This window comes from Vigna angularis, chromosome 1 (genome assembly GCF_016808095.1).
Source record: "Vigna angularis cultivar LongXiaoDou No.4 chromosome 1, ASM1680809v1, whole genome shotgun sequence".
Taxonomy (NCBI): domain Eukaryota; kingdom Viridiplantae; phylum Streptophyta; class Magnoliopsida; order Fabales; family Fabaceae; genus Vigna; species Vigna angularis.
Genome location: NC_068970.1, coordinates 62004591 through 62023632, shown reverse-complemented (window position 1 = coordinate 62023632; position 19042 = coordinate 62004591). Strand labels below are relative to the sequence as shown.

Here is a 19042-nt window from a genome sequence, read left to right as displayed (position 1 = left end):
TAAATAAAACAAAACGACTAACTTACGAGACAGAAGAATTTTATATATATTACAAGACACAGAACAGAGGTGGCTCCGTGGGACGCACGGTTTTACGATCAGTGTTAATAAACATATGATGGAATAGAAAATAAGAAAATAAGAAAATAGAAAATTTCTCTCCTTTCAAAAATACTACCACTCATGTCAATCGAAAACGAAAAGGAAAATTAAAAAGAAAAACATGTTTTTTTGCCTAAAACCCCAGAAAACAAAACTGATGGCAACCTTTTGGTTGTTGGCATAGAATTACAAGACGAGAATGGTGTCTGAATCAAAGAGCAACAAGAGGATCCCAAACAAACAAATCCCCAATGTCTTGGAAATTATCGCACTCTCTTTGCCAACTCGTAAACCCAAAACCAAAACCCAAATCTAAATTCTCTTTCTCACTAACAAAGCATCCACTCAAATCAAAATCATCGCCCAAGAATATACCACTGCTCTCTGCAACGTTGTTATCACACTCGTCAAACATATCCAAAGTGCTTTCAAATCCGAATACAACGTCCTCAGGAATACCAAACACTGACTCATCTTTCAACTTACTATCCTCTGAAAACCATGAATGTTCGCACTCGCTCGCCGGACCAACCGCGTCGTTTGCGGTTACCGATTCAGCTTCCTCGGACGCCCAACAGCACCGAAGAACCGAAGTGGGGGAACGCAGCTCCTCACTGGGAGACTCCTCGCCGGAGCAGTAACCGGTTTTTCTGTCCTCCGCCGGGGGCGTTATGAAATTGGTGAGCGCGTCGGCGCCGCGCAGCTGAATGGCGGCGTTGTCGTACACAATGGCGGCTTCCTCGGCGGTGTCGTAAGTGCCCAGCCACAGCCTCACGCGGCGCGACGGGTCCCTTATCTCAGCCGCCCATTTCCCCCACGGCCGCTGCCTCACTCCGCGGAACTTCCTCGCCCCAGTTCGCCGCCGGAGCGCCGGAGCGCCGCCAGACTTCACCTTTCTTTTCCTGGAAACAACTTTAACTCGGGCGCCGTGGATGGTAATCTCGTTGACGAAGCTTTTGACTCTGCGGCGCGTGGAGGGCACGGAGGGCTGCTCGTCGTCGCTGGAGGAGTCCGTGGCGTCGGCGTCGGTGACACGTATCCGCACGAGTTTGGGATGGTGATGGTTTTTCAGAAGGGTGTGTTCTTGGACGAGGAGTTTGGTGCGGTTAAGGTGTTGTGTTTGCTTGATGGCAGACGAAGCCATAACAGCATTGAGGGTCACGGTGGAGAGAGTCGGAGAAATGAAAGGGAAAAGATAAAGAAAAAAAGAGAAAGAAGGAGAGAGTAAGAGAGAGAGTGATACAGATTCCTTGGAGAATGGAGAGAGTGGACACGAGCGGAAGGGATGGGAGAATATAAATAAAGAGGGAAAGGAAAGAGAGAACACGTCAGAGAGAAGCTCAAAAGGGAGAGAAATCAGAAACGTAGCGTCAATATGGGTAAATAGTGTTTCTAAAGTTATTAAAGAACGAGAAGGTTCAACGAAAGTTACGTTTAAAAGGAGAGAATAACAGCGTGCATCACTGCTCGCACCAGCGTGGAATAAAAGAGATGTAAGAAGAAATGTTGTAAGCTTAGAACACAGCACCCACCACATGTACCCTCTGGGACGAAGAAAAAGTGTACATTTTTCCGCTAAAGATATTCAATTTTAACAGTTTACATGACAGGAAAAGGGAATAATGTAGCTGCTGCAAAATAACAAGATGAACTAAAACGACTCTGGCAAACCATCGGTGGTGATATGAAAGGCACAGTTGGTGATACGAAAGGCACAGTATGAAAAGTTAAAAGATGTGAAATCGAAGGAATTGGTTTGAAGAAGAAAGGGGTGAGGAGAGGGAAGAAAATCTATGAAAAAGTACTGTTTCTTTTGTTACCTGAAACCTATTTTACAGTAGCTAGGTTCCAACAGACCTATGAGTTACACTTACACTGGGTTTAAATGCCATCTATTTTAATCAATGCGATTTACTTTAATGTTTTTTTGGCTTAACCTTTGGTGAGGTGATGCGTAGATACATAGGAAATGTGGCAGAACTAAGGCAAATGATAAAAGGACATGTGGGAAGACAGAAGGCACACCGATCACGTGAGGTGAGACACTTTGGCTCAGGTCAGCCATTCTTTGACTGAAAAGAGGTCTTCTTAGTTCTTCTCTAACGGTTAATTCAATTTCATTTGAAGGTTCTGCATTATTCATTTTGGGACGTGGATTAGCAGAAGTAATTCAGAATTGTTTTGCCTTTATTTCAGCCATATTTTTTATGTTAAATTAAAGAGGTAAGTGGATAACAGATGCCGAAAAAAGCACGCTGAGGAAGTTCTGGGTCATCATCATCATTAATTCATTGGAAATATTTGTTTACTTATATGCATGGGAAAATGGAAAATTAGTTGCTTACTCGTATGCATGCCTTGAGCCACAAAACAAACAGAACCTTCTTGAGCATACATACATAACACTATACTATCATATTCATAAAGTCAAATCAAATCACCACTCTTATGGGTAACGTCCTTCTTTTCTCCGTTTCGCTTTATGTGCTCACGTATTCAATCTTCTACAACCGTCCACCTTTCTGCTTTACTCCGTCTCCTAACGTTCTTATTTCACCAAGGTGTTTGCTATCGATTCGTAGGTGACTCATAGACAACACTCTCTTCAAGCTCAAGTCAGATATAATTTTTAAAAAGATTTATGTGATTTTAGAAAAGTATATTTACTTGATTATTAATTTTATATTTATAGATTTCATAATAATCAAATCTATTAATCTTGTATTTTCAGATAATATAATATATTAATTATTCATTAATATCATATATTCATATTTGATATTGTTATTAAATTTATTAATTAATCATTAATGTTTTCTAACTTATTTATTAAATACGATGTTCCCTGACCAATCGGTTGATCGTATCAATCATAAACCGGTCAGTTATTTATATTGGAAGATGAATTTTTCCTATGTTGACCAGTACATACTTTAGACAGAGTACAATCACCTTTATTTTCAGTCTTATTCTTCTAACTTCTTAGACTATTTTCCATCTTGTTTAAATTTTTTGCAACGGAAGATATTTTCCAGCTTTGTTAAATACTTTCAAGACTTTTATTTATTTCCCACTTTCAGATTTTACATAATATTAACTACTTTTATCGTAATCTTACTTTAATCTTATTTGTTAATAAATTTCATGTATGTATTAATAATAAAAAAAGTAAATATGATATTTTATAATTTTATAGTTGTGTAATGAAACCATTGGGTAATGAGGTGCGGTTGAAGGAAGAAAGCAGCCACAAAGAGTTTGACTGCAGTCAACAGTTGAAGCAAAAGAGAGAATGCAAATGATGTGGGAATGATTGAAAATTTGAGAACAGAATGCTATGAACAAGGATTACAAAACAAACAACCTGAATAATTTACTGCTCTCCTTAATTTATCACTAATTCATCATCCGCAACCATTTCATTACTCCATTTTGTCAGAACCGTATGCAAGTTGCATTCTCATTTCCCAATGTAATTCAAATGTTTTTATTTAACAATAAATAACATATAACTAAAGTTCATTAATCAAAAAGTAATAGTCAATAAAAAACAATTTCATAACATGGTAAGTTGAATGGTTTGTACTAGTAGGGAATTTTTTTCTACACATATCACAAAGTCTACTTGTGTTTCTGAGCAGATTAAATTGAATTAATATTAACATACAATATTTTATCCAATATAAACGACATGTTTTGTCCAATATTTTTGTTTTCTGGAAATATGAAAAAAAGTAACGTATATTCTTATTTTTGGAAGGTTACAAAAATATGAATGAGTATGTTATATTTATATTTTATATTTACACCATTTAACTTTTTATTTTAAAAGGTGGGTGAATTATTTTGAATGAGTGGTTAGATTATTACTTACATTATTGTCATGCACAATGAGAATTACTTATGTTGTTATCGAACTACGCTGTCATTCACCATTGGAGCCATCACCAGACCAATACTAGCTAAGAAGAATCACGAACCACGCTACCAGCATCTTCATGTTATCTTCACTACTTGCACTTTGAACCACTATTACACTAGTAAAAAATTGATTTATTACCACGCAATATTATGCTTTGGTTCACTACCTACACTTTGAACCACTATTACACTACTAAAAAATTGATTTATTACCGTGCAACATTATGCTTCGGGTTCTAGTGGCATTTTTGAAATTATATCAACAGTATAGGCCTCGGTTGGAACAGACCCGCGATAGTATATGCTTTTCGGCCTTGGTTTTGAGGGGAACCACGGCCTGTTGTCCCTACAAAATTATGACATTCCCCCCAAAGCAGTCCTGAAATAAATTTACAGGGGAATAGGCCTCGGTTCTAAGGGGAACCGCGACCTATTGTCCCTCCAAAATTCTGACATTTCCGCCAAGTCAATCCTGAAATAAATTTGGAGTCAGACCATCAGGGAATAAACCTCGGTTTTGGGGGAACCGCGGCCTATTGTCCCTTCAAAATTCTGACATTCCCCCCAAGACAGTTCTTAAATAAATTTGGAGTCAGACCGTCAGGGAATAGGCCTCGGTTCTTAGGGGAACCGCGACCTATTCCTTGATCTGAACAAATTTTAAATAGTTAAGAGAATAAGCCTTGGTTAGGCGGGGAACCGCGGCATAAAGGTTGAAAAAAATTTCAAAATTGCCATTTCAAATCAATTTTAATTTTTTTTAGGAGAATAGGCCTCTATTAAGTTGGGAACTGAGGCCGTATCCCCTCTATTACCCCGGTTTTCTAATGAGCCGAGGTAGTAACATTTGATTAGGTTAAAAAAATATTACAGAGAGTGAACAGTTTCGTCTTCCTCGAACTCTCTGAAACTGTTCAAACTCTCTGAACAGCTCTCCTCCATCGAGCCCATTCTCGTCGTTTTCATTGCATTCTCACCGATCAACCTTGATTTTGATTGTCGTCGTTGCCTTCGTGATCATTTTGGAAGCATTTACACCGATCAAAATCAATTTTGAAGCATTATTGTGTCGTTGCCGTGGTTTGTTCATTTTTTTCTTCGCGTTTTTGGATTGTTTAGATAAGTTTTTTGATTATTTTCTTGCATTTTTTTTTTTATTTTGGATGATGAGACTTACGTTTTGTTGTATTTGTGTGTAGGTATTGTGATTTTGTTGCATTCCAAAACTTGGGTAATCGTATCTTCTCTGTTGTTGGCTCCTTTTTCACGCTCTCAAGTTCCTATTATTGTATTTATTAAACCTTTTTTGCAAATTTTTAATTTTTTGTATGTTGATATATGAAATTTTTTGGAATTCATATACAGTAATTAATATCAATTGTCTTGTGCAAAGATTAAAGACTCCTACTCCAATTCTTGAGAAGCCACAGGAAAGCAATTGCAAAACATTTAGTTAGATTATATAATAGTTCATAATTATTAGATTTAAAATACATTAGATCATGTTGATTTATAGTTATTAGACTTTGTACATTATGTGATGTAAATAATTGACTATTGTGTTGAATCTGTGTTGTTATGATATTGTTTAATATGCAGGTCTGTTTTTGTGATAATGGATATCACAAAAACAGACCTGCTATTAAAAAAATTGCAGGAGAATAGGCCTCGATTGTGGCAAAACCGAGGCCAAAGGTTACACGAATTTTCTTTATAAAAAAAAATAGGGTTTTGGTCGCGGTTCAAGCAAGAACCGCTGTCATATCCCCAGGTTATTACCGCGGTTGGAACCGCGGCCTAAAGTGTCAAACCTTTTTACCTCGCCTGTATATGTCGCGGTTCTAAAATCGAAGCGTATATTCAAAAACAACCGCTGTCGTTTCCCTTCGCTGTACTAGTGTTAGCCTTCAATGCAAAATGTGAATCCATCTTTTCATAACCTCTAATTGCAAACCACACATAGCATAGATTGAGAATCAAACCACCAACGAAAACAACGATGAACCACCAGCAAAACGTGACAACAGTGCAAACATCAATTCAACCACCATTTAACCCTAAATCACAAAAACCCTAAATCTTTAACTTAACAGGATGAACCATCACTGAAACTTTTAATAGCGTCAATGTTGTGTCACTACAAACATGAAAACGCAATCAACCAGAAACTCATCCACACCACGCACACGAAGAACACCTACATCAGAATGCATATAAAAGAATTTCGTGAGCTAAATGAACCAGATCAATAACCTCATCATGGTATGCTGAATTAGTCTCGTCAACTGTGTAAGCAAATCAAACCCTAAATCACAAAACCACCATTGAACCTTAAATTACAAAATCTCGAATCATGAGCTTCAAACGATGAATCATCTCACGAACGCAACTCACCGCATGTAATCAACCATCACAACAACTTCAATATTATGTCACCACAAACGTGAATACACAACAAATCATAAAGCATATGCATCATGCACACGAAGAACACCTGCATTAGAACGCAGATCGTCAGCTATATAAACAACTCTCACTTTGCATGACGGGCCATGTAAGTAACAATTCATTCAAACACTACCAACATATATCGTCTACAATTAACGATTTAGACAACATCATAAAATAGGATCAAATTAAATAAATTACAAAATTTAAGACTTTATTAAATATTAAAAAAATAGTCACACATTAAATAAATAAAGTTGACAAAAAAAATGTATTTAAATCAAAGTTAAAATTATTAAAGAAAGTTGAGGAAAATAGAAACAAAAAAGCATTTAAGCCAAAGTTAAAATTATAGGTGAACTTTCTCGACACAACATTCAGATATTATTCCGGGAGTTATATTATATGTCATTTTAACAAAAAAGTAGAAATAAAAAAAATCAGAAATAAACATATTAATATGACAAAAGTAAACAAAAACATAATTCAATCTCCCTATCATATTTTGCATTTTTTTTGCTGTTCTCATTTTGTATACATTTGTTTTAAAACTGTTTTAAATATAATATTTTAAATTGGTATGCAATATATATTTTGAAAAAGTATTGACTTAACATTTGGTTTTGTATATTGTTAATGTCATCACGTGCACATTCAAACATAGTATAGTACTGTCACGCAAATATTTTTATTAAATATTGATTGTGGAATTAAGATTATATAACTAAATAATAATATTCGGAAATAAAATGAGCATATTAAATTAAAAAAAATAACAGTGAATAACACAGAATACAGAAAATATATAGTTAAGCTTATTGTAATAATATCATGATAAAAGTGCGCTTCATTTCCTTTTTAGTTTAGTTCGCACATTATTAATTGAGAGACTAATAAACTGACTAGTAAGACATGTTGGATAAATATTACTTACATACATGATAATAAAAAGTGCATTAATACACACAATTGCCTTTTCTTTATTAATATTATTTTTTATAGACAGATAAAGCCATTTCTGACCTGCACAAAGAAAAATAATTACTTATATATTAAAAAATTGTTATTCACTTTATTTTTTTTTTACAATTAAGTATAATCTTTTTTAAAGAACATTTATCCAAAAAATATCATTTATAGTTTTATTTATTAAACACATACTCTTCTACTTATCAGTTTCTGTCTGTAATGCTATTTTTATAAATAATAGAAAAATGGTCGTGTTAACCAACCTTTTCAATATATAATTGTTAAACTGATAAACCATGACGTTGGTTTTTCTTCTGCGAGTTATGGTCATAAGACATGCTATTTTTAGTATTATAGATTTCGGAATGAAAGATTGAGAAATTAAATACTTGAAACATTTTAAAATAAGTCAACAATCTAACTTATTGTTCATTGTGATTATATCACCTTTAAAATAAAGTGTTAAAATTAAATAAAAATATGGGAAACGATTCACAGCCAAAGAGCTACTTCATAATCCATTCTCAAAGGTAAAAATAGTCATTAACTTTTTATAAAATTAAAACATAAAATAATGAATGTCAAATGAAAAAGAAAATTCGATGTCAAAATAACATGATCCTAAAAATATTCATAAGAATGATATATTGTGTATAATTGACATACCCAATAAATAAGAAATTATTTCTATTATTTATGATCGATTAATTATATTATAATATTTAAAAAAATATTTTAACTTATGGATAAATTGGTATTGATATTAACATTGTGTTTGGATGACGTATTCCAACCATTCTAAGAAATTGAAATATATAATATTTTTAATTATTTGTAATAAAAAAATTATTTTATAAATATTTTATTTGAATAGAACAGATAAAATATTGAGTCAAACCAACCCAAGTCGATCGAGTTAAAGAATTAAGAAGTCAAACTGGGTTGAAGATTGAGTAAAGTTAGTCTGGACTAAAAATCGAGTTGTGTCGATCCAGGTTGAAGATCGAGTTGAGTTGGTCTGGATTGAAGGTCGAGTTAAGTGAACTTGGTTCAAGATTGAACAAAGTTAGCAAAGCCAATGGTCAAGTCAAGTTTATTTGGGTTAAATAATCAAATTAAGTCACACTAAGATAAGGTTGGGCTAGTTTAGACCAAATGTCAATGCAAGCTAGCTTGAGCTGAGAGACCGAAGATCTAACTCTAATTCAAAGGTCAAGTATAATTGGTATAGTTGAAGGTTAAACTGACTTAACTCAATCAAAAGTCATCTTAAGTCGACTACATAAAAGAATCAACTAGAGTCAATCATAATTGATTAAAGTCGAAGGTTGAGCTAAGTCAACTTTAATTGAATTCAATCTGAGTTGACTTGAGTTGGTTGGATCGAATAACGAGTCGAGTTGGTTCAACCAAAAGTCAAATAAGATTAGTCCACATCAAAAGTCGAGTAAAATGAAACTAGGTTGAAGATTGATCCGAGCAGGTTAGGACCAAAGGTTAATCTAAGTCGACTCAATGGACAAATAAAATGGAAACTTGTTTATGGGTAGGTTGAAGTTGTCACGTGTCTTCAAATTGACATCTATGGTAAAAAAGGTTATTTTGAGATTTTAATTTCTTTTGCTTTTGAGTGGATTTCAAATTTTATTGTTTGAATTATGTGCTTGCAAGTTTTATTTTATTTTTAATTTTCTCATTAAATAATTCATTTTGTTTCAAAAAGTTACAAATTGTAAAAAAAATGAATTATTCTTTAAATTACCTTAAATACACTATAAAAAAATTTATCTGAGGTTTATACATGTCCTACAAGAACACGTTAAGGGCCAAGAAAACTTGGTACACACGTATGTAGCAGAAAGAAAGATTTACTGGAACAGAATAGCATGAGATATCCATTAATTTGGACAAGAGCATGTGCATGCAGCGAGCTGCACCCGTCTGTCATCTGGGTACATACATATACACCAACCTCTCAAACATCAATTCATAACCCCAACTACTTGCCTCTACACAACATTAAGGATGAAACATATTTTCGTATGTAATAAAATTCAAATGTTCTCCCTGAGTTCTTCTACACTTAATCAGATAATTCAGCATGGATATGGATAGCATGTTCATCAAAGATTCTTTAATTTCCCTTCATTATTGTAACCTTTCACAGGACGGACAACCAAATTTAGCTTCGTGTTTTTGCCTATTTTTATAAGTCTTAATAATTAAATTTAAATTTTAAAAAAAAACTTTTAATGAATATAATATCTTCTTACATATTAAATTTAAATCTAATTTAATCTTTCAAAATTAATTAATAAAATATTATATATTATAAATATGTTTTATTTTTAGTTAATTAGAAATCTTCGACCATAAAGTAATGTATGATGTAAACTTAATATTAGTACTATCAAAATAGGTTACCCGGTCCAATCTAACTCGGCCCATCACGAGTTGCTCACTTAGTGAACTAATCCAATCCAGTTCATTTATTAGTGAGTTGAAATTGTTGGGAATCCAAGTGTGAGTCCAAATCCCACATTGGATAGAAATGAAAAAGTAGAGTAATATATAAAGATGAAAGACTCATTAATCCATTACCTTAAGGTTTTTGGTAAAGAGTGGTGTTGATCCCTTATGTAGTTGGTGGCTCATATGTTACTGGTGTTTGTGTAACCCACAAGGGAACCTTCTCCTCGATAGACCCAACAGTCAAACCTGGTCCGGTCCACATGGGTGGGCTAAATGAGTAGGCTCATTTATTACAATTTTTTTTTTAATCCAAAAAAATTATAATTTCTTTTGAAATTCAAATTTAAATAATTTCTCTCTAAAACGATGTTAAACTCGGCAATTCAAAATAAAAGAATTAATATACAACTCAAATGTAATCTAACTCAAAAAGCTAATAAATAAGTTTATAATATTAATAATTTTTGTGTCATTTATCCATTTATAATATTAGAGTCTTGAATGGATAAATTTATAATATTTTGCTCTCTTTGAAACATTTTTTTCTTTATTCTCATTTACAATACAATAAAAAAATGTTATCTAATACTATTGAAACACAAAATAATAAATAATTAAATTAAACTAGGTGGGTTAATAAGTCAACTCAGCTCACCATAGGTTCAAACCAAGTGAACCGAATTTTAAATGAACGAATTGAAAATTAATCCTATAAAAAAAATTATTTTTTTCAAATCCAACCCGATCTAAACACGTAGGCCGAATTGGAAATCCTAATCCATTTTGAGAGCATGCTAATGGAATTGATGAATTATGAGCTTGAATTGCACATTTACTATGAAGGAGTCTATATATATATATATATATATATATATGGTTATTTCCAATAATGCATAATCGCATTTATTAGAGTCCATCAAACATTGAATAAGAAAGCATAGGTTATAGTAACATTTTAAGCATTAGAGTGTGGCTGACAGTTTCAAATGGCCTTAGAATATGAGTGCCCTTTCCTCTTTTATCTACTCCAAAAATCTAGGATGTAAAGAGATGGCATCAACATCTCTTATGGGGTAATTTATAAAAGTTGGTGGAAACATTTAAATAGCTTCCCAATGACTGTTCAGTAAGTTAGGAAAAAAAATTTAACATGGCTTGATGTTAGATACACTTTTGACCAGAGTAATAAATGGAAAATTGAAAATGTGATCTAGCTCACTGGATCTGCTTATCCAAAGTTAGCTGCACCTGTAATTAATACCATCTTTACCATGGAGATCCTCCCGTGCACATTATTCTAACAAAACAACTTTGAAAGTAATTTACTCTACTTCACAGTATAAACTTTCTAACTTTTTTCCTACCTTCCAAAATTGTGTACTCAATTTCAATGCATGTTTGATTGAACATTCAAATACTTGTTTTAGATTTATTTGTAAGTTATTTAGTTACTGTGATAGATTTATTGAAACATGTGCAAAACATACTACTAGAGGAATGGAGTTTGTGGGTACGTAGTTATAGCTGAATGAACATGTATGGCAACCCATCATGAAATGAGTCATTTACTGCAATCCAAATTCTGCATTCCGTGGTTTTCTTTTGTTAGACTTTCCTATTTAATGTTCATTGTCACAGTGAGACACTGTTTCAAGGGCAGGTTAAAGTGGAGAGATAACTTTTTTTTTTCTATTTTTGGGGCTACAATTTTTCTTCGGGGTGTCAAAATGTAAGAGAGTCAAGTGACACAACTTTGATGGTGTTTTTTCTTCGAATGTTTTTGTTTTTAATTTCTAATTTTGTTTCTTTATTCTTATATTAATTTTTTTTTTAAAAATTGTTTTAATCTGTTCTTCTTTTCATTTTCTTACTAGTTTTGTATATCAAATTTTAAAAACAGAAATAATTGACTATAAAATATCAGATTTATAAAGTAAAATAAAACAAGAAAACAAAATAAAAGTAAAATGCCCTAAAACATTTATTTTCACCAAAAGTTTAATATTTTTTCTTTTGAAAAAAAGGGACCTATAACATAGCGTAATATGGCCCACGTTGGTGGTTTTTGTTAGCCTTTTTCTATCTACACTCTCCCTCTAATTGCTAAGTTCCACTACCCCTTCCTTGTTTGTATTTTTAAATTACTTCAGTAACCATAATTTTCTCCCTTCTCAAATCAACTTGGTTACACATCTTTTTTTCATTCGACGTCCTTTCTCTAAAGGTGGCAAAACGACTTGAATGAGTTAGTCCGTCCAAAAGGATGGATTATGTTTAAAACTGCCCTTACTATTAAGAAGTTGAACTATAATCCAAATCAATATTTTATTGTTTTACGTATAATTTGTAATATTTATTAACAATTTATGAATAGCTTTTAACATTTAAATTTCTTACACACGTTTTCAAAATTTGAAATTCTTCATCTAATCTTATGTATTGTCAACATCACTACAGTATTTTTTTTTTAGTTTTTCGATATCAGGCAAAAATCTGATAGTTTTTTTTCTCATATAACTCATATTTGAACATATAATTCATCTTTTTCCTATGATATATGCAATTATCTTTTCCGCCTAATAAAAGTCTTAGTTCTTACTTTGTCTTTAATTATATTTTGGATTTTGTAAATTACCCAATAGTTTTGCTGAGTGATTTTATGAACATTTTGACACTACATTTTCTTTTTCACATGGATATTTTTGATTCTGTGACCTTCTTTCATTCCATAATTTAAAATAGATTTTTAAATTATGTAATTCAAAACAATTTTAACTTCCAACTTTTTCATAACTAGGCCAGGTCAGTGCTTCATATTTTCTTTAGCAAATCTTGTTTTGCTAATTAATACCTTTTTTTTTACATTAAGAAATTTAAGAAGTGATATTAGATTTATTACTGATCAATATTACTTTTCTAAAATTACTATTGGTATCATAATGCCTCATCATCTCAATCCTTTTTATCAAATTAATGTCTTCCTAATCTGTATGCATTTGCAATTTTAATCGATAGCTACACATTTTTCTCTAATGTTAACATAAAAGCGAAGGAAATTATTATTTTTTTAATTTAAAGAAATTATATTATTCATCCACTCCAATTCTAAGAAAGAAAGAAAGAAAAAGGACCTTATTCATCACGTAATAAGCATAAAACATTATAACATGATTAAAGACATTCTAGCAAAAGAAAAATAATTCAACAGACAGTTCAGAGAATCTTATAAAAGGATGGAGTAAATTTGTCAAAAAATTCCTATATAATAAAAGAACAGAGTTGTTAGAGACCTCTTGCAAGGGAAAAACAATAGGTAAAGGTAAAGGTACACCTTAGTAAAGGTTGTCTCAGTTCACACACACAAAAGGAATGCTTCACATTATGACCACTTCTTGCTATACCAGGGCATGGTACTCTTCTACCAGGGTCAAATCAGTTAATAATTAATCAACTCAAGCAACTTAAATATCAGAAAAAATAGTAGTGATAATAATAACCACGCTCTAAAAATGGACAAACACTGAAATCAAACAAAGGTGACACCTTTCTTTCATTCACTTCCTCTGGGCAAGTAGGAGGGAGTGGAAGGAGAGTTACCACTGTCACGTTGAGACAACTTGAGTTGTTCAGCTTGGTTCCCAGACGATGAATAAGGGTCTGCATCAATCTGCCTCACATTTTCAATCATCTTGACAACTTCAGACATCCTAGGCCTTTGATCCGGCATCCTCACCACACATGACATGGCTATCTGTAACATTTCCACCATCTCTTCTTCTATGTTTGGATATCTCATCAGTTCCAGGTCAAACACTTCAGCTGTCCATTCCTCACGCACAACTGAATGAACCCACCTCACAAGGTGGATAATCTCATCACCACCAGTAGTGTGGATAGGGGATTTCCCAGTCAGAAGCTCTAGCAGCACCACACCAAAACTGTAAACATCCGAGGGCTGTGCTGCTTTTCTGGTGTCTGTCACTTCCGGTGCCCGGTAACCGGCTGCTCGTGATATTGGTAAGGCCAGTGAGCTTGATATGGTTGCCAGACCAAGGTCAGACACACATCCATAATGTTTGGTGTTGAGAAAGATGTTTGAGGATTTGATGTTGCCATGTACCAGCTTGCCACCGTTCTCAACATGGATACGAGCAATGCCTCTTGCAGCACCTAAGGCTATTTTCAACCTTGTATCCCAATCTAAAGGCACCCTCTCCTCTCCTCTCTTGGCTGAAATTTTCAGAAAGAATAATGCATTTTACATGTAAGGACAGTGTATAATAGATGTGGTTAGTCGTGTAATGTGTAGAATGTACCAAACTAGCATTTCAAGACAAATAGTTTATTTGCATCGTTTGAATCTTGACTTCTTTTGAAATACAGCATGTTCAATATTTGAGTACTTGAATAACTTTAACTACCATGTTCAATATTTGAGTCACACTTCAAAACATCATAACATACCAATAAGGATTTGATTTGCTCGATACAAGTTAAAATGCGAGAAATCAGAGAGAATAAAATACGATAAATGTATCAGCACGTTATGGAAGTATATGCTCAAAGTTTAATGTAGAGAAAGAGAATTTAATTCCTTTAAAGTAAAATTATGTGTGATTTATTAGAAGAAGACGTAAAAGGAAGTAAAGTTGTATTCACTGATGATTTCAAATGAGTTAACTTTTCAATGTACTTTAATTTAAAACAATGAAAATACCCTACTTTCTCACTTTACAATCTTTATTTTAAATTAGTCATAAGAAGTAGAATACGGTCTTGGACTTTACACATACAGGCATGCTTGTCAGTGACAATAACTAAGTCATAGGAATGAAGATGTAACTGAATCTATTTGATAATTTGAATAATCAAAAGACTCGTTTCTATCAAATACTTTAGTTTAAAACCATGAAAATGCTTTACTTTCTCACTTTACAATCTTCATTTTAGATGAGTCAAATTCACTGGAGGAGGGCCAATGAAGATTTTCGAAAAAAAGTGTAAGAAGACTTCATATTTAAACACTTATACATACTTGTCAGTGACTACAACTAAGCCAGAAACGTAACATGCATAGAAGCAATTTGAATAGTCAACACATCCATTTTTATGACGAATTTTGCACATCTAAATTGGTGAATTTGACAATACATATCTCTACTAACATTTGATTAAAGTGCATTATTGCAAATTAGAACATAAGTCAACTGCAAGACAGATTGCCATGAGCTAAAACAGTAGTACGTACCATGCAAAATGGAAGCTATGCTCCCCTGACTGTGATAATCATATACCATGAGTTTCTCATCTTTGGAATAATAATATGCCTTGAGCTCAACAACATTCTCATGCTTAAGACTTCCAACAATCTCCATGTGCTGCTCAAAATCCTTCTTGCCAGCAGCTACCTCCTTTAATCTCTTCACAACAACCGTGGTAGCATCTTCTAGTATTGCCTTGTAGGCAGTTCCAAACGTTCCCTTTCCCAGAACCTCAGCGGAAGCCCTCAACAAATCCTCCAAATCAAAGGCATAATTACATCCCTCAAAGAAAACCAGCTTATTATTTGCATCCTGATTCCTTGAGACAGCTTTCTCAGGAGACATTTCTCCCTTGTGCAACTTCCCACCGAAGGTTTCCTCATCTTCCTCACCTCTTCTTGAGCAGCACACAAAAGTCAAAGAAACAAAAGCCAGGAGGCCTAAAACAGCAGCAGCAACAACCACTCCCAACAGCGCCGCCTCACTGAGCTTTCTACGCCTCCTAGACTTCAAAGCCGGCTCAAAAGCGGGCTGAGGTGCCGGAGAAACTGGGGGAAAAGTTCCAAAGGAAATGTTATTCCCAGAGAATGCAGACTCAGGAAACCTCAACAGAGATTTGGGCACAGTTCCCTGCAAATTGTTGTTGGACAGATTCAGCACCTGCAATCTGGACAAGTTGAGGTCAGGAATTTCCCCAGAAAGAGAGTTGTTTGCAAGGTTCAAACCAGAAAGCTGAGGCAAGGTGTTAAGGGAGACAGGAATGCTGCCATTGAAATGGTTATTGGACAAATTGACAACAGTGAGGTTCTTCCAGGACGAGAAATCAGGCAAAGGCCCAGACAAGTTGTTGAACTGAAGGTAGAGGAAAGACAAGTTCTTTAGATTGGAAAAATCAGAAGGGAAAGGCCCAGATATCACATTGGATCTGAGGCTCAAAGTTTGCAGTGCTGCGAGGCGACTAATAGTGTCAGGTGGAATAGTGCCATGAAATCCAACCCCTGGCAACCTAATTGCAATTACTCTGGACCTGTCTTCATTGCAAGTCACACCAGTCCAAGAAGCACACATGGGGGAACTCTCATTCCAATTCAGAGGTCTGGAAGGAGGGAACTTGTTCACAAACTCAAGCAACGCCTCCTTATCTTCAAGAGGCTCACCACTTCCTTCCCACATAACCAAACACAAAAGGGAAATGGAACATAAAATGGGTAGAATGTCCATTTCAAATTTTCCTTCCACTCCTGACAGCAGTAGGAACGAGAAGTTTCTCCTGCTACCTTATTTACACAGCAACACAAGACTATTTCTCCATAGACTGAAACAATCACCGCAAGATTGTTAGTTTAGACGAAAAAAAAGGCACCATTTCCCCTTAAGACAAAGGGGAAACCCGAAAAAGAGAATGAAAATTAAAAAAAAGTGTGGAAGCTGGAAAAGAAAATCAGATTCCTAGAAGATTGTCTAACAAAGTAGAAGCGGACACTGAGAAACTTGTGCATAAAAGAATGAGCTTGCAGGTTGTGTTTTTAAGTTAACAAAGGGAAACATTATTTATTTAATCTGTTTAAAAAAAAGAAAAAAGAAAAGAAAAGAAAAGTAATAATATGTGTTCAACTTCTAGCAGGTATAGTGCATCTTTTGGCTCTTTATTCTGTAGCAACTTTTCAGAGGAGATGACGAACAGAGAAAATTCAAATTTTATACGAAGATAAAAGAAGCTGAATTAGAACTCCTTGGCTCTAAGCCACTCTATCTTCTTTGCAGATCTGATAAAAGAATGTCCTCTTTGTTCCGAAAAAGAAACAAAACAAAACACCCTTTTAAGTTTAACCTTCTGCGTTCTTACAAACTCAAATAAGATAATTAAATAACATAGAGAACATGCAAAAGAGTTGAGAAAAAAAAAAAAAAAAAGAAGCCTACGAGATGTGTTTTTCTAAGGAACAATGCTCACAGTGCTCTGAGATTAGCAAGCTAAAAGTTGCACCTTCCAATGCAAAACGAGAAGGGGGTAAGCAAAATACGATTTTGTGAAGGGTAGAAGAATGTGCGTGGAAGAGAGACAGGAAATTTTGAGGAGCATTCAGCAACGGCTCTATTTGGAGCGGTGAGTGTAACTGTGGGGAGAAAAAATGAAACGTCTGAAACAGTAACAGATATACGCATGGAGCTTAATGGCGATAACACTAAGTAAGAAGTGGAGAGTGAATGCGGAGAGAGATTGGAGAGAATAAGGATTAACGATTGGAACGGAAAACCGCTGTTCCTATGTTGATGGGGATATGGGTTTATAGGGATTACTGACGTGGACGAATTAGAGATTGACATGTGGGTCCCTTCTTATTTCCTTCGGTTTTTTTGGGTTTACAAAGATAAAAAACAACCACTCTGTCTCTCATTTTGGATTTACTTTTCGACTTTAATTTGTCCCAATTGTTTAAGATTATTATTAGATTCTTAATTAATTAGAGAATTAAACTGTGGAGTTTATATCTAGTATCTAATCAGAATGTAGGGGAAATTGTGTAAAATGGCACTATGGATAGTTTTTTTAAAAGAATAAAATCATTTTTTTTAATTGATCAATCAGTTTGACATTTATAAAAATTAAGAACTTTTGGATAATTTTTTTAAAGATAATACTACTTTGACAGCAGAATATTCTTTCACATTTATTTGCCACTATCTCTTACTATTTTTATCTTTTATTTTCTTTAAAAATACAAAATTTAACTTTTGTTAAAATTATTTCATAATTATACAAATTGTTACATGACCTTTTCCTTTTTCTTAAAAAAACTAATGTTTTCAGATCATCCGTTTTAAATACTGTACTATTAGATATTCTACTAATTGAATTAAGTTGAGTGGGGTCAAACTAATACATGTGTTGAAATTTTTCACATTTGATTGTCTATTTTATTGTAGTAGAATGAGTGTCCTTATACTATTAGTCAGCATCAATAGATCTTAAATATTAGAAATATTAATTAATAATTTGTGGATGTAATCTCTAATACTAACATATTTATAAATAAATTAAGTATATATTTTAAATTTTCAGTTAATAATATGTTTGACTTCTTTTATTTTAGTCTACAATGGTTTATTGTTTAAAATATAACTCAAACTTTAGTATTAATTTACAATTTTGTAAAATGTGAATTATAACTATAATAAAACATGTTAAATATTATCTTACTGTTTTTTTAATTTGAAAACTTCTATTGCTATTGCAAAATGCCTCGGTCAAATCATTAATACTGATGGTACAACTTTAGCCATTTAATAGCTTTTAATTATTTATATAAACATTTTTTTAAACTATGAGTCAATGCTATTTGCATTTTACAGAACTTTTTATATTGAAATTAATACAAATTCTTGTATACAGTTATATATTAACTTTTATAATAAATACTTTTAAAATTATATTAAATGTTTTGTTATTGAGAATTTAAAAAGAACACAATGTTGGTAGGGTGAGAGGGGAAAATGGGTTATCAACTCTATAATAATCTTGTTTATTACCATTTGAGCTAAAAAAAAAATAGTTTTTTTTATAAATGTGGTTAAATTCAACCTAATTTATGAATTAAATGAATATGAATTAAGTTAAAAATAAGTTGATTGGTAATTCTTCAATAGCAATCTTAGTTTTTTATCATTTTTTTCATAAGTTTTTTATTATGATTATTTAGTTCTTTCAATTGTGTATATTGATATTTTTATTTTTTAAATACTAGATTAATCTCTAATAATATTTGAAGAGTTTAGAGATTTAATTATTTGTTTATTTAAATTATTTAGATTAATGCTTTAATTTTCAAATAATATATTAATAATAATGCTTTATAAAATAGTTGAAC

General features: G+C 33.1%; 2 protein-coding genes across 4 annotated transcripts; both read right to left on the bottom strand.

Annotated features, from left to right (window-relative positions):
- Window positions 1-2046, bottom strand: LOC108347240 (ethylene-responsive transcription factor CRF1). The gene has a single exon (XM_017586404.2). It carries the CDS (start codon window positions 1637-1639, stop codon window positions 314-316), a length of 1326 nt encoding a protein of 441 aa, XP_017441893.2. The 5' UTR covers window positions 1640-2046; the 3' UTR covers window positions 1-313.
- An 11100-nt stretch (window positions 2047-13146) lies between these two features.
- LOC108347732 (probable inactive receptor kinase At4g23740) lies at window positions 13147-17421 on the bottom strand. 3 transcript variants are annotated; one of them, XM_017587162.2, is made up of 3 exons: window positions 17097-17421; window positions 15161-16488; window positions 13147-14142 (listed from the first exon to the last, which is right to left on the bottom strand). In XM_017587162.2, exons 2-3 carry the CDS (start codon window positions 16392-16394, stop codon window positions 13463-13465), a joined length of 1914 nt encoding a protein of 637 aa, XP_017442651.1. In that variant the 5' UTR covers window positions 16395-16488; window positions 17097-17421; the 3' UTR covers window positions 13147-13462. The 3 variants fall into 3 exon arrangements, with proteins under 3 accessions (XP_017442651.1, XP_017442650.1, XP_017442652.1); XM_017587161.2 differs by having other exon boundaries at window positions 17128-17421; XM_017587163.2 differs by having other exon boundaries at window positions 17161-17421.
- Window positions 17422-19042: the final 1621 nt, after the last annotated feature.

Coding starts and splice junctions, on each gene's coding strand:
- LOC108347240 (XM_017586404.2), bottom strand. CDS start 1,639: ATGTGGTGGGTGCTGTGTTCTAAGCTTACAACATTTCTTCTTACATCT.
- LOC108347732 (XM_017587162.2), bottom strand. CDS start 16,394: ATGGACATTCTACCCATTTTATGTTCCATTTCCCTTTTGTGTTTGGTT. Junction 14,143..15,160: donor CATAGCTTCCATTTTGCATG/GTACGTACTACT, acceptor TGAAAATTTCAG/CCAAGAGAGGAGAGGAGAGG.